The sequence below is a fragment of the Melanaphis sacchari genome, unplaced genomic scaffold, assembly GCF_002803265.2.
Source record: "Melanaphis sacchari strain LSU unplaced genomic scaffold, SCAv2.0 Contig174_pilon_pilon, whole genome shotgun sequence".
Lineage (NCBI taxonomy): Eukaryota > Metazoa > Arthropoda > Insecta > Hemiptera > Aphididae > Melanaphis > Melanaphis sacchari.
In genome coordinates this window covers 271,460-293,690 of record NW_020270814.1, presented here as the reverse complement: position 1 = coordinate 293,690, position 22,231 = coordinate 271,460, and the positions used below count along the sequence as shown (strand labels likewise).

The 22,231-nt window shown below is 29.9% G+C and overlaps 2 protein-coding genes across 6 annotated transcripts in view; one reads left to right on the top strand and one right to left on the bottom strand.

The window, feature by feature from the left end:
* Positions 1–1,007: 1,007 nt before the first annotated feature.
* LOC112592392 (acyl-CoA Delta(11) desaturase-like) lies at positions 1,008–6,791 on the top strand. Of its 2 annotated transcripts, XM_025336419.1 has the most exons (6): positions 1,008–1,122; positions 1,156–1,324; positions 1,393–1,523; positions 4,412–4,617; positions 5,086–5,271; positions 6,402–6,791. In XM_025336419.1, exons 1-6 carry the CDS (start codon positions 1,087–1,089, stop codon positions 6,724–6,726), a joined length of 1,053 nt encoding a protein of 350 aa, XP_025192204.1. In that variant the 5' UTR covers positions 1,008–1,086; the 3' UTR covers positions 6,727–6,791. The 2 variants fall into 2 exon arrangements, with proteins under 2 accessions (XP_025192204.1, XP_025192203.1); XM_025336418.1 differs by having other exon boundaries at positions 1,008–1,324.
* Positions 6,792–19,130: 12,339 nt separating this feature from the next.
* LOC112592433 (rap guanine nucleotide exchange factor 2) overlaps positions 19,131–22,231 on the bottom strand; it is a 65,681-nt gene continuing 62,580 nt past the window's right edge. For 3 of the 4 annotated variants that reach the window (XM_025336486.1, XM_025336487.1, XM_025336484.1), the window contains 10 exons: positions 21,570–22,194; positions 21,252–21,486; positions 21,085–21,184; positions 20,781–20,992; positions 20,397–20,714; positions 20,101–20,323; positions 19,737–20,024; positions 19,539–19,670; positions 19,257–19,466; positions 19,131–19,181 (listed from right to left, as the gene is read on the bottom strand). In XM_025336486.1, coding sequence (XP_025192271.1) covers positions 19,150–19,181; positions 19,257–19,466; positions 19,539–19,670; positions 19,737–20,024; positions 20,101–20,323; positions 20,397–20,714; positions 20,781–20,992; positions 21,085–21,184; positions 21,252–21,486; positions 21,570–22,194 — 2,375 coding nt within the window. In that variant the 3' untranslated portion in view covers positions 19,131–19,149. Of the gene's footprint in view, positions 19,182–19,256; positions 19,467–19,538; positions 19,681–19,736; positions 20,025–20,100; positions 20,324–20,396; positions 20,715–20,780; positions 20,993–21,084; positions 21,185–21,251; positions 21,487–21,569; positions 22,195–22,231 lie in introns of those variants that run through there. The other variant, XM_025336485.1, reaches the window with a different exon arrangement.

Here is a 22,231-nt window from a genome sequence, read left to right as displayed (position 1 = left end):
TTTCGAACTAGCACTAAATAAATTGAGCTTTCTGAATAAATATCATAATAAATCAGCAGCAAATCTGTTCCCTCGAGGTGACTTGTAAGACGGCGGTGATGATTGGATTCACACCTAGTGATCACACGAGGTTTTTCTGTGGCACGTGTCACGTGCGGACGAACGAACGCGACGTGCGTGTCGTTCGACCGTTGGAAAAAGACAAAAAGCATATGTTAACTAACACAGCTTGTCGGCCGACACGAGCATCAACGGCCTGGTCTCGCCGTGTGTAGGAGGGGGAGCTTTCTGGGACTTTATATTATCAGTTCGTCACACTTATAAAGTCCCAGCAAAGCTTATTAGGCGGCAATTGTATCGCGTTCGAACAATATTTCTATACATTTTTATTTTTAATTAATTATTATTTATAAGTAGCTGGTTTTTATTAAAGTGAGACGTAGTATTAAAGTCTCCCCTGAGACTTATATATATATATATATATATATATATAAATATATATATACCACGTGATTAGTGGTGGACCGGTGCGTACCGTCATCCGTCCATTTCGGTCTGTTGCCGTGTCGCACTCATCGACGATAACCTGCGGTGGTACCTTTGACGTCGTGAGACATTTCTTTGAACTCCGTCGCGAGGAGTCTGTTTATACGCAGTCGATTAGAGCACCAACGCCGTTATCACTTTGTTGTTATATAAAAAAAAAAATGTTATCTTAAATAATATATCATCACTCATATCAATTATTATGATTATATATTTATATCCAAGTATATTATGCATAATTGTACAATGATTAATATAATTAAAATTGTCATTAGATAAAAATGGTAGTCAAGTTGTACTTAATAAAAAAAAAAAAAAAAAAAACAATAATAACAATAAATTTCATCGAAGTTAAATATGTTAAATATATTATCACTCATTATTATCCATTAAATTATAATTCATTATTTTATGCTAATTTATTACTAATTTATGGATTATGTAAAATACCTATATAAATTACCTATATAAATGTACTCGCTATTACATTATTATTTCGGTAACCACGCGAAGTAGTCGGAGTCTGATTGGATATCTATTATGGATGTCTCAGCAGATATTAAAATTGGCGACAACACCACGTCGATCACACCCAACGATATTAAAATTGGCGACAACACCACGTCGATCACACCCAACGATCGGCCGGTTGAAAAACAATCATATCAACTGGTTATTGTTTGGCGCAACGTTATACTGTGCTCGTTGGTCCATTTGGGCGCACTGTATGGCGTTTACTTGGCGTTTGTTTCTGCAAAACTCACTACGACTATTTTCGGTACGTTTACTTGTCAATAGCCTTAAGTAGTGAATAAATAAATAGCGTCTTATTGTTCTTGAATTCAGCAATCTGCTTGTATCAAATCACTGCAATTGGCGTTACCGCTGGATCACATAGACTTTGGTCGCATCGGGCGTTCAAAGCGACATGGCAATTGCGGCTTATCATTATTATACTCAATACAATAGCGTTTCAGGTATATTTTTGTGATTTTATTTTACGTGCATAAACATTATTTATGTGATCAGATTCACAAGTATTAATAATTAGTTATATTTATTATCGCTTGACGGGTTATTGCAGTATAATACTCGTATATCTTTGAGTATTTCTTGAGTATATTCTTTTTACGAATTACTATTTACTAAGACAATTAACAATACATTTAATATAGCATTTGTTCCAATGTTTCGATAAGCATTTAGGTATTATAATATAATATCAAAATAGCATCGTGTATAATATGTGCATAAAAAATGCGCCATTACGGAAGTCTAGTGGCCAATCGTGGCGGGTTTGTTGCAAGGTTAGACCTTAGTTTTTCGTGCGTTATAATATTTATTAAGTGATTTTAATTGGTCTAAAGCCAAGTTAGCGGTTCGCTAGTTTAAACCTCTGGATTTTATCGACGTTATATTTTCTATATTTTTCGAGTGTTCGTACAAATCCAAAAATAAATACCTCTTTTACCGCCATGTATAAAATTTTTTATCTGTAGGGTTCCTATGGTTTTGCCAAATTCGCCTGGCTAAATGTTTACGTCGAATAAGTGTAGATATGGAGTGTGGTAAGTTGCCAGGACTGTGTATGTTTTGTTGTACGGGATTAGAAAAACAGGTATGAGCGGCTTCTGTTATGACATTCGTCAGATGTTCAGCTGTTTGTTCTGCTATTTGTGTGGTAGGTATACTTGTTGGTGTCTTCAGATTTGATTGTACGTGGTTAGAAAATCTATTCCAGTCTGGTTTACCTTTTATTAATGAGTTGTTTGTACGGTGGAAAAGAAAGAGTGAATTTATTGTTATTTTTACAGGTATATGATCTGAGTCGAGTTCTCTGAGAGGTTCAAGTTCGCATACAAATGGGACAGATTTAATTATTAAAATATCTAATATATCGGGAAAATGGTTTACATCTGTTGGGAATTAAGTAGGTATATTTGGAGCTGATATTTAAAAAGGTGTGTTTGGTATGAGTGCTTGTAATTTAGAGCCATTTGGATTTGTAACACAGCATCCCCAGTTAGTGTGTTTAGAATTTAGATCTCTGGCAATTAACACTGAATTATCTAGGCTCATGACTTTTTCATAATTTGCGATAAGCATTTAGCGACTAGGAGGTTGATAAGCACTGACGAACGTTATATACTTATTGTTTATGTTAATGGAAATTGCTACGGCTTTTAGGTACATCAGGACGAGTGTAGGCAATCGTTGTTGTTTGATTTTGTTGCGTACTAGAATAGCCACTCCGCCCATGGCACGAGATTGTGTAATACGATCAGCACAATATATTTTGTAACCGGGAAGTTTAATTTTATCTGTAAGCGACAAACGAGTTTCGATAATGCATGCAATAGGGATGTTGTGATGATTTAGAAAAGCTAATAATGTATATCTTTGATTTTTTAGACCGTTGGCGTTCCAATTTAATAATATCGTATTATGGAGATCTATTTGTGTTTAAATTTAAGCTGTTTATGATAGCTGGCAGATTTACAATTATTTTCTGCATTAGTTGTGTAACAAATGTGTTAATTAGTGGTAAGAGAGTTTTCATAAAATCATTATTGTTATCTGCGTTTTTGGTTGATTTGCTATTATTATTACATGCAGAGGCGTATGTGTACTGTTTATTAGTGTTATATTTATTTAAATGTAGATTTTAAGTATTTTCGTTGGATTTTGTGTTTAAATAAATCCTGCTATGAATCGGATTTGTACTAGTTTTATTTTTATTTTTGTTTTTTGATTTCTTTATAAAAAGTACACCCTCTATAATTAGTCGGGTGATTACTTTCACAGTTAATGCATTTTGGAGGGGCTTCTGTTGGTTTCTGACATTGACTGTAATGATGGTCACCCGCACATTTGATACACCTTGGTGGTTAAAGACAGAACTTTTTGGTATGGAAAAATCTTTGACAGTTTGTACATTGTGGGATATCCTTGGAGGGTTTTCGTGGTTCTACTATTATTATACAATGTAGAAGTCTGTTTAAAGAAAATATTTCAGTAGATGATTTTGATAATAAAACTGCTACGATTGGTATTGTCGATTTGAATTGGTTTTGAAGGCGTGTGACTGAAGCGACTCAAAATTTAAGTTCTTGAAGTTCATTGTAAATAATGTAAATACAAGCTTCTGATATGTTTACAGGGAGATTTCTAATAACTACCAGCTGTTTATTTTCAGGAAGTTAGTATGTGTGGTATTCAATTTCGGTCTCATCGAAATGTTTAGTTGCAGTTCTATAGTCATCTATCGAGCTTAAATTAATTTTTAGAGCAGATTTTGTATTTACAATAGAGAAATTGTCAAATGTTATATTTGCTAAAGAAGTATGAAAGTTTTCGTAATCGGAAATATTATAAACATATTTAGGTGGAATTTTAAATCTGACCTGTGGTTGCTGAGTACTGATGTTTTCTGTAGTATTGTTCATTTCACCGGTGTCTTGGAGAGTTAGTAGTGGCGAGAATCTATTTTTACTAGTGTAAGGAGGTGTAAGAGCGGCACTGCTAGTTCCTTTCTATCAGGAAGGTTGAGGTTTTTAGGTGAAGTATTTTTAACGTTAGAATGCATTGAAATTAAATTTATAAATACACTCGATTACGGAGTAACGGAGTACTACAGACGACTTGACACTACGGTTACTGATAGCCAACTGCTTCTGAATGTGGAACATAACATCAGTAAATACACATAATAACACACGTGCAGATGATCATAATATACATAGTATACATACAATCCCAGGAGTACCTGTTACAAAAACGACAAAATTCCAATATATCCATTCGCAGATGGCCAATACTATTCCCGGCTATCCGCCGGAGCTTAACTGATTGTCACATCTTACAGAATTCAGTTTACGAGTGGGCCCGCGATCATAGACTACACCACAAGTACACAGACACGAACGCTGACCCGCACAATTCGAATAGAGGACTGTTCTTTTCGCACGTCGGTTGGTTATTGTGCCGAAAACATCCGGACGTTATCGAGAAGGGCCGCACCATTGACGTTAGCGATTTGTTGGCCGATCCGTTTGTGGCGTTCCAAAAAAAGTAACTGAATACACACAACTCTTTAATTATTTGCAGATTTTATTGAATAAAACTTCAAAAACCTATTTATGTATTATATTATAATAAACTGTAAAGGAGCTAATACAATTTTTACTCTTTCACGTGTATTTTTTTTTTAATATTATTTTTTAACGATTAGACGTTATGAATAATAATTTCATAAGTCCTATACGTCAATAATATTGTTAAAATGTTGAAAATAACATTATACTATAGGAATCAAATTCACAGTATTTTTGAGGATTACAATATTTGTAATATAGTATTTTATAAATTCTCATTCGTTCAGTATTCAGATAAAAATCATAATAATTTTTTTGCGCCGGAAAAATAAAAGCTTTAAGCTACCTATATATAATATATTTTATGTGATAGTTGTGAATACATTTGTGGCGGTCGATTTTATCAAATTGTAAATAATGTGATATTTGTGTTTTTAACACGCAGATACTTTTGGTTCCTGATAACGTGGGCGTGCTTCATTATACCCACACTTATACCAGTGTACTTTTGGGGAGAAACATGGAGAAATTCTTGGTACGTGGCAGTTTTGTTGAGGTACGTGCTCACACTCAACGGAATTTGGTTGATCAACAGCGCCGCGCATGCATGGGGAGGAAAACCATACGACAGGTAACAGCGAATTTGTGTACAATATACAGTATACAATAAGGTATAAAAGAAATGATTAATGAGTATAGCAATAAGATATTACGACAAGGGCGTATAACTGACAATAAAATAATAGAAAATTACGTAAATATTAAAAATAACTAGTTAATTATAATCGTCACAGTATGGGCGACAGGTTTGTCGTGATTCGATTTTCTGAGAGGCTTTATACATATTATAGTCTTGTAAAAAATTTTAAAAGTTATATAAATAGCTCACATATGGTTTTATGAATATACGTGAATAAATTATTCGACTGAGCGGGAAAGCAAGATGTATATATTTTATGCCATACCCACTCGTACTGCAGTTTCTCGATGTTTAAGTATCATACGTGAAATGCAGTATGTAATTGCTCGTTGTCATGATTTTAATTTAAAATCAGTTAAAGATCTTAATTCTTCTGATACGCGTTATACAAATACAAAAACGATCTTTACTTTAATCCATTTTTTTTACTCTTTCAAATTATTATTAAGAATATCATGTCTTACTCTCATATGTAGTCTCCGTCTTACAAACGAACATTTATAACACGGTCAATTTTCATTAAATAGAACTGATTTTGTAATTGCTAGCTTTAATATAAAAATAAATTAATCTATATCGTCGAATATAAAGGCGAAAAAATTTTTATTCGTTTTATACTAATAAAATTATGCCAATATTTTTGTTTTTGAATGAATAGAATTCATTTTTTGTTCACCTTCACATTTAAATACAATTACAATTATTGACATTTTGTTTTCGCGTGTTTGTGAAACATCAAACTCTATTGAATAAATAAAATAATAGTAATGATTATTTTCTTTGGACAAATCTTATTCGGAAATTGTATTTTTAAAGTTAAAACAATCCTGATCGTTTAAGAATAATACACGAGTCATAAATTATAACATAATATTATAATGTATAACTGTAGCGACGAGATGGTATAATAATTACTCGAGTACAAAAGTATTAAAAAAAAATATTTAAAAATGCATAAACATATTGTATAGTACGTATAGTTTTTTGATCAACTCCCTATTATACCGCAATAGACTGTTTCTTAAAACGTTTTATATTTGTGTTATGTACCTACTGCGCAGGTCCATTAAACCGACGCAGAACCTTGGAGTGGCCATCATGTCTGTGGGCGAGGGCTGGCACAACTACCATCACGTGTTTCCGCAGGATTACAAGGCGGCAGAACTTGGAAATTACAAATTTAATTTCACTACTGCGTTCATCGACCTGTTCGCTAAAATCAGATGGGCGTACGACCTAAAAACCGTGTCAACAGAGTTAGTGCATCAACGAGTCTTGCGTACCGGCCAGATTCAGTCCCGGAAAGATCCGGAGCCAATTTCAGAGGGCTGGGTCGAAAAATACTTTCTTTGGTTGCACTGCATCATAAAGAGAATTTTGTCATGAATTAATATATTTCAATGATCGTAAACAGCTGTATAAAAGTAGATAATATGCATAAAATAAATATTTCAAAGAATATTCTATAAAATCTAAAATTTAAGTAAAATATACAAAAAAAAAAAATATACATAGTAAAAAAAAAAAAAAAAAATGTTAAGTAATAAGAAAAATATGATAAAAAGATGTTTTTTTTTATATTTAGATGTAAAAAATAAAAATAAAAATAAAAATAAAATCGAATTAACTGATTCTATTTGTACTAAATGGATTTATGATTTCATAATTTTGTCTGCAATGAGCACGAGCTAAAGAAAAACATAATACAGTGGATTCCGCTTAATGTGGCCACCGGTTAATATGGGCATCCGCTTATTGTGGGCAAACATGTCTGGTCCCAATACAAATGTATATTAACAATGTCAAATAAAACCGCGTAATATGGACACTCGATTCGGTTTATGTGGGCAATTTTTTTTTATCATAGCGTTAGAATATACACATACGTAAGTATTTAAAAACGATTAATTTAATCGGGTTCCGTCGTATCTATGAGATTGTGTTTATCGAAAGTAATAAAAATCATTACCATTCAAATAAACAAATCTCGCCAAAGAGAGGCGAAAAAGTGCATTGATTTCTTGCAGAAGTTCTTCATGCAAGAGGGAAACGAAAATAGTCCGTCTGATAAACTTGAAGCGTGTGCCTATTTTGTCAACCAGATCCATACTAAACAGCTTAGACAACGAAAAATTACAACGTTTAGTATACCTTCTACATCCAAAGATTAATTTTATTTAATATATTATATGTATTTAGTTTTATTTATATATCTAGTAATTATTTAAAATTTTTTTCAATTATATGATAATACAAATATATTTTTTTATTATAATTTTTTTTTTTTTTTTTACTAATTTCGGTTTTTATGGGCAACCGCTTAATGTGGGCAAACAGGGCTGGTCCCAACGTGCCCACATTAAGCGGAATTCACTGTATTATGTAAATGTTATAACTTATAACTGTAGGGCAGAGGTCTTGTAGCATTTGCATATTTGTTTTGCATAGTCACAAAAATAGCAGAGTGCGAAATCAATATGTTTCATGCTTCCACAAAGCTAGTTTTGAAATTTTATTGTGCATATAAATTCATATTTTGCGTTTTTTTTTTTTTGGTTTTAGAGCATATTTCTTCCATTTAATACTTTTAGATGCATATTTTAAATAATTTATCATTTTATCGATATTTTTTGTCGACTTTTTATTTATTTATTTATACAACCAAAATAACGTTGGATTTAAATTATTTTAAATTTTGATCATATTATATTAACACAAGCTGACCCGGCAAACGTTGTTTTGCCATATAAATATCTAATGAATATTTTGGTATTAAAATAAAAAATAATTAAATTATTGTAAGTGAGAGGGAATGTTGTATTCTGGTATATGACTGAGATGAATGGAACACTGTGAATGATGACGGCCCATAAAAATAACAAAACACCAAATATCCTCACCGCCTATAAAGTAAATTTGTAAAAATGTATGTGGTTCGTTTGGCATTGGTAGCAATGAGCCCACTCTATAATAAACTTGGCCTTTGATTTTGAATTTTGAATTAAATTGTTGACCATTTGCAGCATTATCTTCTTCTTCTTAAAATATAAAAATCTTGTGTCACAAAGTTTGTTACCAAACTCCTCCGAAACGGCTGGACCGATTTTCATGAAATCTTTTGTGTATAATAAGTAGGTCTCAGTAAGTGATGTAAACTATTTTTCATACCCCTAGGTGTAAAGGGTGGCTCACCACAAATATTTATAACAACTGTTGGACATCGGCGATGGAAAATAAAAATAAAAATAAAAAATAAAATAAAATAATAAATAAAATATAAAAATAATAAATAAAATAATATACAATAGTTGTTGCCAGGGAACTTAGTGTAAAAATATTTTTTAATATTTAACATGTAAATTGTATATTTATATATTATTAGATTAGATTCCATCTTTTTTCATAATATTAAACGACCGCGTATTTATCGCATTTAACGAATTCATCAGAAACGACTCGACCGTTGAATGGGTCGGTCTAACACAATAAGCTTTCTCTCTTATTTATAAGAAAGGTTAATAATCACATACATGAACTTTAACTGTATCGATTTGTGTATTTTGTACAATGTCAGCAAGACGCAAGGGGTCTGATTTGGCCCGTCGAACGACCAAAAGTACAATCATGCGAGATAGAAGAGCACAAAGAAGAGACGTACAAATCCAACCGAATAATGAAAATTTACGTGTGAACATGGTGCGATTGCGTGAGGCACAAGCTGAACAAAATCTAAAAAGATGATTAGAAGTGCATCAATTCGTAGTTGACACACGCAGAGCAAATGACTGACAACGCCAACAAGTACATAGAGCATTTACATCCAATTCATTCCTTCGTCTAGCATTCGAGTATGGGCCAGTAAGGCAATAGATAGTAAGCAATAAATTTTTTTTTTTATTTAAATTTATTATAATAAGACATTCCTAGCCTATCTACATCTATGGATAAAAAAAAAAAAAAAATTCTTTGAAGCAATAATAGTAATAAGTTACAAAAGATGATAGGTACATAATTTATGTACATATTTCTTATTTATACATAGTTTATATTAAAATTTACATACTTATATCGTTTCTTAAAGAAATATAAAAAAAAAAAAATGTAATAATTAATAACAATCACTAGTTAGTAGTTATTTATTTTACCATCGTTGAAACATGTTTTCAGATCAAAAATATGTACTGGTAGAATTTACATTTTTTTTTTTTAGGTAAAATAAAACGTTTAGGTGGAACTTACAATCGCCTCTATCAACACTTGAGTTACAAAAACATCATAAATAAACAGGTTTTAGATCACGTGGAAAGAATTTAATAACGACCTTCGTTGTTTAAACCTCAAATCCGCAAAAACTATGAATTAACTGGTTTAAATATATACGATTATTGGTCGGGAACACTATTTTTTGAAAAAAAAAAAATAAACACTTTTAATAAAAATACTCCTGTGTCGTTCTTTTGTATCTCGCTGAATACCTCGACGACCACAGCAGACCAGGACTCTTTCGGACAGACCCAAGAAGCCTTGCACTGTTGTGTGGCAACGTTATATATTGTACAATTTTTGTTGCCTCAGCATATCTGCTTTGTAGGTCTAATCTACTTTAATTAAAATATCTTACTCACTAAAATTTAATCTTTCCTATATCATCAAAAAAAAAAAAAAAAACTAAATAACATTGACGACTGTTTACATTATATAACATTTTACAAAGTCTAAATCTTTAAATGATCAATTAGATCCCAAGTGATGTATAGACTGTAAAGATTGAAAAATATGTTTAAGATCTACAACACGTCTATCCTCTAATTTTTCCCATTCATCACCATATCACAACTCACCATTTTCATATTCTTTATTAAGAGTTACATATTTTGATGTGTTATTTTTACCATCATTACACTTTTCGCCACTTTCATAATGTATAAAAGGGGTTATAAATTCTGATGTAAATTTTTTTTTAAAATTATATGCCTGTATAATTTTATATTTGTTATATTCCAAGAAGTAGATATTGTTTGATTTTTATAATTTACCTATAACAGTTTATAATTTTAGAAAATGTTGAATAAATAATAATAAAGGTTATTCCTACTCGTAACGATTAGCGCATGCACAAAAAAAAAAAAAATCCTATGACAGTGGTTTGTGCGCGTAAAATACAATCACGACTGAGAGTGTCAGTATTTGAAGATTTCAGTGTAGCCGTGTAGTTAACATTAGGGTGGTATATATATATTCTTTTTAATTTAATCTGGCTACCCATGGAATTTGTTTAAAACCATAAAAAAATGAATTATGTAAAGTTTCGTAATAATTTGTGAATCTAATACTGTGACTCAAGAGAGTTGAACTTCAAAGAAAAGTGCTTATTCGATTTTTTTAATTTCCGTTTAAAATATTTAAGATAAGTAAAAAACTGCTAAAACAAAATATTTTTTGAATTAATTATCCTACAAGAATTTTAACGTATACTTTTTTACATTAAACTTTTTTCTTAATTATTGGCTTATAAAATGAGAAAAAAATCGTTTTTAGAATATAATTAATAGTAAGTTAAATGGGGTGCCATTTAAGTAATATTTTTACGTATATAATTTCAAAATATTTTTTTAAACATTTTTTTTTATTTATAATTAGTATTGAGTAATATTTGAATATATGTAATTAAAATTTACGTTAAACATCGTTCTTAAATACAGATAATATTTACAAATTGCTGCGCATAATTTAAAAATAAAAATTCCACATTTTATATTTAAAAAAGAAAAGAAAAGATTTTTTATAAATATTTAATTTCAGCTTTCGGGTACATGTTACACATCCTTCATTTTTTTTTTAATATCCTGAAAATAATGTAAATAATATAAAATAAATTTAATTTTTGATTATGTTACAATTTCAAAATTTTTTTCGTCATTCAGTGACAAATTCTATGGTAACTTCGGATAGTAAATTTTAATTATTCTATTTTTAAATTTGATGGCTAGTATACTGATAGTAGATTATGAATACTATTGATATTAAAATTACAGTAAGGATGTACATAATAATAATAATAATAAAAATATATTTCTCCACGATTTATAAATATAAAATACGATTATTACAAAAATAGCTATAATGGATTATATCCTAAGGCGGTAGTAGTGTGTTGATATTTTTAGTTAATATAGTATGTACATATATGTGATAAATAACAAAGTAATGAAAGTTTAGCAATCAGTGCTGGCGGTTAATATTAGTAGACTAATAATATATAAGTAGCTAAATAATTACATATGCAAGAAGTTTTAATTAATGATTATGTCTTATTATATTTAAATCAAGTATATATAAACGTTTTTTAAATGTTTAAATAAGGTAAATTTATGTATATTAAATTTATATTTAATAAAAAAATGTATAAATACAAAGTAATAACTGGATTTTATTTTTATATTAAAAGTTAACAAATTGAATAATTACGTTTTTCATTTGAATAACATAATTACGAAGGTTGAGTTAAATTAATAGTGTCTTTAATTTTATTTTAAGTTATGTATACTCGTATTATACATGTTTATATTCGTTGTGTGTGTGTTACTAACTGGGTAATATTCGGTTTATTGAATAAATTTTATATTGATAAGTGTATCGTGGTTTCAAGTTTCCTAATAAATTAATAACTTAATAATTATTTGATTAACATAAAAGTATATAAAGTTTAATTTAATTATGTACTTATCTTGGTTTATTTTTGAAAATTTAAAAAATCGTATTATATTCAAATTTCTGAATAATTTGTGTGCCTATATTTTATGGTCAATTTTCGAATTTAACATGATATTCAGATTTTAGATTTTTTCTTTATTGACAGTCAAAAAACTTAATTTCTTCTTCGAACGTTTTAGTATTACACCTAATTAACTTTAATTCAGTTATAAGTTGATATTAATAATATTATATGGAGACTTTTAATATCAATGAAATGGTATTAAACATTTTTCTAACGCAGTAAGATGGGATTAAGCTAAGACAATTAGCATCTAGTACAAATCACAATATAATAATGATGATGGTGGTGAATACCAGTTGCGGGGTAGCAATTTCTCTGTATATCCTATTTACTTTTTCAAATAACATCAACTATATGGCACTAAAATCTGTATTATTCCAGCAGTAATAGGAAATATTATAACAGTTTTGAAATACTGGTACTGGTAAAGCATATTCCGTTTATACTGATGCTAACACTGGCTGCCTGCAACAGGGCGCAAAAATGTCTATCAGTACTTATAACAAGTATTGACTGTTCGCTGTTTTTCATTTGCACATTTGCATTTGATCTTTTGTCGTAGATACGTTTTTACGTTTAAAATTATTGTAAATTAATTCAGTTGTAGGTATTAAATACGAAAGCATCTTTTATTAAAAGATTTTGTCTAAATCCAATTATAGGGATTTATAATCTTTTTTAAATACAATAAGAATCAATATTCAAGCCAAATTATTCAACTAAAATAAATAGTTCATAACGAAGACATACCGCGTGATTGTTATTATCGTAATTTTGTGCGTACTTTTATTATAATACAAATTTATGATAATATTTATTAATTTTTTTTTTTTTTAATCAAATATTTCATATTATTTTAATGTATTGCTACACACAGTTATTTGTACATTTACTTGTAAAATATACAAAAAAATATATATAGTATAAAAAAAAAAAATGTTTAATAATAAGAAAAATATGATAAAAAGATGTTTTTTTTTTTATAATATTTAGATGTAAAAAAAAAAAAGGAAAATAAAATCGAATTAACTGATTCTATTTGTACTAAATGGATTTATGATTCCATAATTTTGTCTGCAATGAGCACGAGCTGAAGAAAAACATAATATTATGTAAATGTTATAACTTATAACTCAGTTATAAGCATCTAACTAATAAGTTACAGCTGTGCTGAGATGTAAGTAACGCATTGGAGGCAGCGATGTACTCAAAATGCCTATCCAGAGCGCCGTGTAATCATCCACTCATAAAAAGTTTTTACATATTTTTAATTATTTGATTTTCGATTTATGAGTATATATCTACATACATTGCAAGAATTCAGGTAGCCAGTAGACAGTGTTGGGAATAGATAACTTAAATATTATCTAGATAAAGATAATAGATTATTGAAAGGAATTTATCTAGATAAAGATAGTAGATAAAAATTACTAAAGTATTTAGATAATAGATAATAGATAAAAAAAATAAATAATCATATTTTTGTATTTTTATATCATGCAAAAACTATGTAGACATGCAGAGGCTTTACTAGAAACTTCCCAAGATAAGGAGAATTACTAGATTAAATACCAATTATCAGTGGCGTAGATACGAGGGGAGGTAATAGGAGTCATACTCACCCAATTCACGGAGACTAAATTTTGTAAGCAATAGGTATAACGTATTGTATATAATAATATAAATATATCTGCTTACTAAATATGTCCATTAAAATCTTTATATCTCCCCCACCCCACAATCCGTGGAAAAATCCTAGATACTCTATTGCCATGTACTATACTATTTAACCTTATCTGTAAACTTTACAAACCAAGGGGAGTGACCGGTTCCTTCGACCACCCAAAATAAGCCACTAGAACTATTACAAATGTTCCAGTAAAGAACCGTTTCATACTTAAATATTTTAAATATCACTAGTCAAAACCCGAAATAAGGATAGGTAAGAACCTAGATAACAACAATAAGAGCACTAGAGAATGACAAAATGACAATAATAATATAATATAGCTGCAGTTGTACAATCAACGTCTACGGGCCGTGTACCGTGTAGGAGACAGACCCGTATGTTCTCATGGGTAATTCCAAGGGATATAGGAACATAATATTATATGCAGTAATAAATGCATAACTATTATTAAAAGGTATTTGCAGAAACAGGCTATCATTATTATGAGTAATTAGTATTTTATATATATCATATAAAATGTTGTGTTTTCCATTATCGAACAGAAAATATAACTAATAAGAAATGACCTGCAGGTAAAATGTACATATTAATAAATGGAAATAACACAACAGCCAACAATTATTGGCTACTGAGTACAGACTATCAAGATATGTTTATACGTTATGAATTGTGGCTGCTTTAAATTTGTACTATCATAAAATTATATTATATCTATTAAATTACATTATTATGGTTTTCAAACATAAAATGTAAAAACGTATATAAGTACTTTAATATTAAATAAATACTTATAAAATATAATACTGTAATATAATGTATATAATGTATAATACTTATACATAAAAAATATCTAGATAAATTAATATAGATAACTGAATTTTTTATCTAAGATAAAAAAAAAGATGACTAGTAAAATTTAATCTAGATAAGATAATAGATAATAATATTTTCATCTAGATAAATCCCAACACTGCCAGTAGATAATAGCTCTGCTGTATATTACTGAAGTCGGTAAGTATACCTCGTCGTTGAACAAGTCTGTACTGAAATGGATGTGTTTAATTTGAATTCAATGATAAATAGTTATACATGAAAAACAATTCTGAGCAAATACGGCCAATTAGTCAATATCACTAAGAACATTTTTAGTAAATTTATGTTGCTATTAAAGTAATTTTACTTTCAGTAATGTTGAATTAATATCTAACGAAAACATTGTATATTTATTATTTATTGAAACTATTATATTATAAGTTAAGTACCTATATTATATTTATATAATATAATTTAATTATTGTTGTTGATTTTTGAGTCGATACTGATTTGCCGTAGAACGGCGTGAATAGTTTCGTAGTAAGGCGAGTGCATAAAATTAATTTAAATGTTTTAAAAATGTCACTGTGACTTTTTGTACATAAATTATAATATTATATACGTTATAGTTCTTTTAGTTCCAAACAATATTTTTAATTTACAACAACATAACTAAAACTATTATACTTATTATTTTAATACATTATTCGTCTAAATTTGTACTTAAAATGTCAACAAAAATTGTGTTTATTTATTTTTTAGTTTCAGTAAAAACTACTTATGTGCAAGTTTGTATCAAATTTTAATTGTGAATAATAGTTAATGAATATCAAAATGTATATCAATTTACAATGTATACTTATTAAAAATAATTGCTAATTTTAGTGAATTTGAACATCAAATACCTATAGAAAAAATTGCGCCCATATATTATATATAAAATTATATATATCTTTAATATATTTTAAGTTGTTTAAGTTGAAATGATAACGTACCTATAAAAACCTCGTATTGAAATGTCAAGCTTTTTGTCCTAGGTAGAACAAATTTTCAATAATAAAAAAAAATTCGAAAAATTTCAAGTACCTTTTTATTGTATTTATTTTTGAGTTGCGCATCATTAAAATCAAATCAATTTTGTCGAGAATTTATTTTGCCTAAAATACCAATTTTCGGTTATTTTATAGGATTACTGGGATTTTCAATTTGTACCTCAAAAGTATAAAATAAGTATAATTTGCTATAAACATTAACTATCCACCTTTAAAGGCGATCAAATTATATATTTAACTACTTATTGACCCACTGGTGTAATTAGGAATTTGTCTTAGGGAGGATAGACAATTTTTTTACACACAAAATACTTATATTTTTAAGTACAGTGATAATGGTTATTTGAGAATACTATTTCATCAAAAATCTATAAGCTAACATATAGATACACAAAATGTATTAATAAATAATAAATATTGCTTTAAAATTTTACAAAATTTAGTACCTATACAATATAATAATAAATTCTTCAAAATATAAATATTGAATATATTAAAATTAAATTTTACTTATAAATTAAATAATAATTATTAAAATATTAAATTTATTTTATTTGTAATATAATATAATAATACATAGCTCTTTTTTTGTACTGTTTATAAAAGAATCTCTAATTTTCTTTTAGCCAACTCGTCAATCATATCATCAGAGTCTAGTACAATTGATTTATGAATTAATATTATAGATAGAATTTCTATTTATTATATTTTTTAGTGATGTCAGAATGATAAAACACATAATTTCACAAGCTACAAATCAATAAATAAATATACATATTATATAGACTTTGGGGGAGGGGGTCTATTCCCTCACACCCCTTAATTACGCTCCTGTATTGGCCTTTATTGTTAGCTGGTCGCACGACACTGGCGAACGTGTACCTTGTTAAGTGCGTGGTGTAAGGACTAAGGAATAGGTACTTAAAATTATGTTATAAAAATATGACAATGCTAAATGTCGGGCGTAGAGCCCCATAAAAAGTATTATTGGATACGTAACTATCTAATTAAATAAATACAAAATTATGATAAAATGCGCTGTCGGACGTACCTATATATGGGTCACGCGCTCACGCCAAACGAAGAAGAACAAAACAATCTCTTTGTTATTTGAACGTAGTGGTGATAAGACAGCTGCTGCGGCGGACGCCTTGATAACGGCAACGGTTGTCACGGGTACCTCCGACCTCGACAAAGGTAAAAACAGGTCAACTGGCACCCCTGAAGATGGCTGAATTTTGCACAAGGCAGACCGTTGCACCACGGACTACGGATGGACATCTCGTGGGCCCATCAACGGACGAGCACAAAAATGCGAACGGCGGCATGTACCCTCCCGCCACCCAAAAAAAAAACACTGAAAAACTACGACGCAATCGAAACGGCTGTACACGCACCCGGGGGGGGGGGGATTCAATCCGACGACAAACAATGACGGTAACGCAAACGACTGGCTTACGGTCGGATGTTGGGTGTGTCTGATGACGAACGGTAACGCGCGTCGGGGGGCGTAAAATTCAAACTAGCGATTGAAAGTACGAAGCCGTCGCGGTAAGCTTTACTCGCTAAAAAGAGAAATAAAAACCAACTGAAACCCGTGGTCGAAACGGCACGCAGATTCATAAAATACGAGGTGACGAGGGCGCGAGAATGTCGACGTTTTGACGCGCTTTACAGGCCGACAAGCACAGCGGTCGGCGGTACACGCACAACTGGTTGACCGCTGATAAAGTGATAACCGGTGGCACGGGATCGAGATTTGCGACGATCGACAACCGCCACGTGGTATGCGGTTGACGGTGCACGAACAATGGTTTGGTTTTACAAGTCGTGAAATGTTGATAGAATTAATAGATTATTACTATTAGTAGGTATTAATAAATGCAATTTACAAATTATCATGATCTCCATACTTGTAAAGATGAATCATTTGCTGCAGTTAGTTAAATAAAGTATAAATATATGCTCGAATAAGCAAAAACCTTAAGATATGATCAAAATATAAATTAGGTTTATATTTCTCGTATCTCAAATAGAATTTTCATTTGACCATTTTATTTATTGAACCGTTCAGAAGTAGGTAAGAGCAAATATTCAAATTTAAAAATAATATACTTTTTAGTTATAAAATATTTGTTGTTACCCATCTGTTTTTGGAAAATTGTATTTCATATTCTAATTTAAGTACCTATAATAGAAATCAGTCATATTATAATAATAATATACTTAACTTTTATTAAGAATAACTCAAAGTTAAGTGTAAACATTTATATCATTCTTATTCGATTTACTATTTAAAAACAAATTGCCATCTTCCACTTCTTTACCATAAATATGCAACTATGCTTTTTTATAATGCTCAGTTAATAAACTATATAGTAGCAGATAATTTTAATCTTAAACTGGTATTCATGATTATTTATTTAAAAAATTACATTTTTATACCAGAAATACACTAAATACTTGGGAATTCCAAAATAAATATTATAAAAATTTCTTAGTTGTAAGGTTTTCTTTTTATTTCCTTACAGAATATGACTATAGATCAAGTTGATGTATTAAATGTGTACAGGATTTAGATGTAGAATACCAGTGATTGTAGTAATAATTATGATTTGGTATAGTTTCGTTTATGTTTAAACATATACATATAGCTTAATGTCATGGTAGAAAGTAAATAAAAATAAAATTTAAAAAAACACGATAATCTTTACGAATAATATACACATACTCAGTCAGTAGCAACAATACATAAATTAAAATTCAAAGTTAGATATACAATATAAAATTTAGGAATAAAATTTAAAAACAAATGAAAAAAAAATAATGTATAAATCATAACACAAAATTAATAATCTAATAAATTAAGATTACATAATGTGATTGGCTTAGATGAATTGATTAAACCAGTTAACTTATAATTGCATAAAAAATAATAATACTTTTTTGACCAAAATAATAGATTTCTTACATATTATGTTATTATGTAAATAATAGGTGTCTCTTAAATTAAATGTACTCTATCTTATATTGAAAGATAAGTTTACATTATATTTAGACATTTTATAATAATGATTGAAATTTGTATTTTGGTCGGTAAAATTAAATAACAAAATAAAAAACATGTTAAAATAATTATATATATAGTGATACATGTTATATATATATATATACACATAATAAAATAAAATAAAAACGATAACTAGATCAGTATTTATTTGTTATTCTGCGCGAATTAAAATTGAAAAATTGGTAGAAAACATAAAAAGAAAATTAGGTACTAAGTATTTTGGAAGAACCTTAAATTTTTTTTAACATTATATTGTTAAATTGAATGTATCTTAATAAACAAATACATTCAAATCATTCATTTGTACTTATAAATTAATGGAAATAATATTTTTAAAATTTTTACAAGCAATTCTTTTTTTGATATGTTCATGGCCATTTTTTTTACATCATGGGTGGTTGACTAGTCATACAGCAGACACTTGTGCATCTTCATCATCTAAACAATGATTCAAAAACAAAAACTAATAAAAAACAATAATCAACAAAAGCAAATAAGTTTATTCATATTTACCATCATCATCATCACCATCATCTCGTAGATAGTATGTTGACGTGACACCTTCATGTGAATGTGCTCTACCTAAACGGTGCATCCTAGCTGCCATTTGGGCAACACTTGTGTTATAAGCTGGTGGTGGTCTTGTCCGCACACAGTTGGTCGATGATCCCATCATCTGCATGTTTGATGAATAAATAGGACGGTTTCCAATCTGATAATTCGCTAATAATTATAAAAATAATTAGCTTAAATAAAATAATTGAAATAAAAATAAATTAATATATCGGTTAGTACCTGGAGGTTGTAGTACCGAATGTCTCCTCAGGTGGAGTGGTGGTGGAGGTGATGCTCCCGGAGGCATGCAAACATCTGTTGATCCGCTCGTTTGTGTCGAGTGTCCTGAATCGCTGGATGTCACTGATCCCGCTAGGACAAACTTTAATGAGTATACATTTGTGTACTGATTTTAATAGGTTATATAAATTAACTTACTAGATGTCACAGTCTTTCTTAATGACAGGTTTGATAAACTAGTAACACTACTGCTTTCAGCATTAAGATCAACAGATGATAAGAGTAAAGGTGGTGGAGGGTTTAGAGGGGTAGTATCTGAATGAGAACGTTCATGAGATGTTGCTGGAACACTAGGTGGTTGGTGGATGTTGCGACGAGTTGGTGGACCCGGAGAAGGTGCCATATGATACCTGGGCTGGTGTAATCTGGTTTTGCTTGGCTCACTCAAAGACAATAACTTTCGTACAGCTTGTGGCGAAGCAGAACCTAATAATAAGTATATTAGGATATAAAAACATAAATAAATAAGAATATAAACAGTTATAATAATTATAATAGTTACCAAATTTGGGACCAGTATTCTTTAATCCTTCACTAGCACTACTAGCACTACTAGCAGTTGAAAGCGTAGGTGATGGATGTCGTTTTCTTATTGGTCCAGATCCCATTATAGATCCACCAGTACTAGAACCTTCGCAACTCATTGATAGTTCGTGTAATTTTTCTTCATCAGTGATTACTTTCATTTTTGCCAAATAAGCCTTAACTCTTCTAACCATTTGGGCCTGAAATAATTTTTTTTTTTTAAATGTTTAGTCATGTACAGCAAAAACTCATATATTATATTAATATACACACCTCTTCAAACATCTTTTTTGGATTTGGGGCAGCAGTTGACTTTTTTCTCCTTTTAAAAGTGGCAGCACCACCCTGATGAGCACTTCCAGTTACACCCGTAGTAAGCTGATTTAAAGCTACCATAGCATTAGATGTAGGTTGTCCACCAAGTTCTAACATTGTAAGTAAGTCATAAGGTGATGAGCACATGTTTGTTAGATTTCTAATTTCTTTGGCAATCATTCTTAACTTTTCAAAATTAATCAAATTTTCTACATGTGTATCATTACCAAGATGAATAAATGTTAGATCTTTCTTAACTACAGGATAAAATGGAATCTAAAAAATTTAAAGATTAGTACCTTTATCATAAATTTTTTACTTTTAAAACCAAATTGAACTTACAATTGGAGGTTGAGATTGTTCGTTGCTGACTAGTTGACGATATTTACTCATGTTTCTTGAAGGATCCATTAAATCTTGAAGATCACTAAATAATCTTTGATATTTTGTGGGTAGTTTTTCCCACGATTGGCGTAAACGGCTAACAGCTCCATGTCCAAGTCCAGAAATTATGGCAAACATAGAATTAAAATTTTTACATTCCTTACATTGACCTAAATAAATAAAATTAAATATTTAATGAATAAAAATTAAATGAGAAGAAATAATTAAATATTTAATCAATCTATTTTTTTTTTTTACATACGTGCAACTTTTATAAACTGTTTGATCATTTTTGACCGTCTTATAAGGTTGTGCTCAGAGCAAATTTCCGTTACAACCCAAAACATTTCTGTATTCACCAGCTAAAAAGTTTTAAAATTTAATTAATTATAACTATATAAAATGTACTTAAAAAAATAACCAGCATACTTCAGCAAATTTAGATAGCATTGGTGTTCCATAACGACTGTCTAATTGAAATAAGTCATCAACATATTCTGTTGCTTCAATTTGCCTAAATATGGAAAAGTCTTGTAGTGTTAGTTGTACTGCCACTTCAACAGCATTTAATTGTAAAAAATGTACATGACTTTCCCTTATTAAATCAGCTGCAAGTTCATCTCCAACTAATGTTTCAGTATTATTGACATTTTTTAAGTAATATCTAGAAAAATGAATGAAAGATTAAATTAAAATTTGGAAATTCAAAAAATAAATAAAATACACAAGTTTAAGTTTGGAACTCACCTACTACTAAGACCAATTCGTTCAGCTAAATTTTGTAGTTGATCTTGCAATCTTTTCTGTTTAATTATACCCCCTTCTGACACTGACACTTCACATAAGGAATAAACTGAACTCGGTTCTGTGATTCCAAATTCTTGTAATGCAAGCATGACTACTTCATGAGCTGTAGTTTCTTTATGCACCAATAGATATTTGCAGGTCTGATCGGGTTTATAAACTTTTAGTACGTGTTCTGGATAATCCGCTGCTACCCTTGTATCGTCCAGATATGATATTGAGGTCAAATCCGGGTGGCTATGTGACTGTTTAAAATTTGAGCTAGAGTCAGATTTAGCCGACACCGAACTATCATCACACACGTCACCAATAATATTTTTTGGTAAGATATTCATTTTCATCAGAGCCCGCTGAAGTCGTTTCTTGGGGCCGAGAGTCATAAAACCTCCACCACTTGATGTGTTGGATGCGTTTGTTTTAATGGGTTGTTGGATAGGTGGAGGAAGATGAGCAGTGAGCAACGGCCGTGCTCGTGGGTCGTCTTGAAGACGCGCGATTTCCACAGACGGCTTTTGTCGACCTCTTGGTCGGGGTGAGTTGTCAGGAGTTGCAAGCATTTCTTTGAACACTGTTAAATTGTATACAATTATTAAAAATTACGATAA

Coding starts and splice junctions, on each gene's coding strand:
- LOC112592392 (XM_025336418.1), top strand. CDS start 1,087: ATGGATGTCTCAGCAGATATTAAAATTGGCGACAACACCACGTCGATC. Junction 1,325..1,392: donor ACTCACTACGACTATTTTCG/GTACGTTTACTT, acceptor TCTTGAATTCAG/CAATCTGCTTGTATCAAATC. Junction 5,272..6,401: donor GGAGGAAAACCATACGACAG/GTAACAGCGAAT, acceptor CCTACTGCGCAG/GTCCATTAAACCGACGCAGA.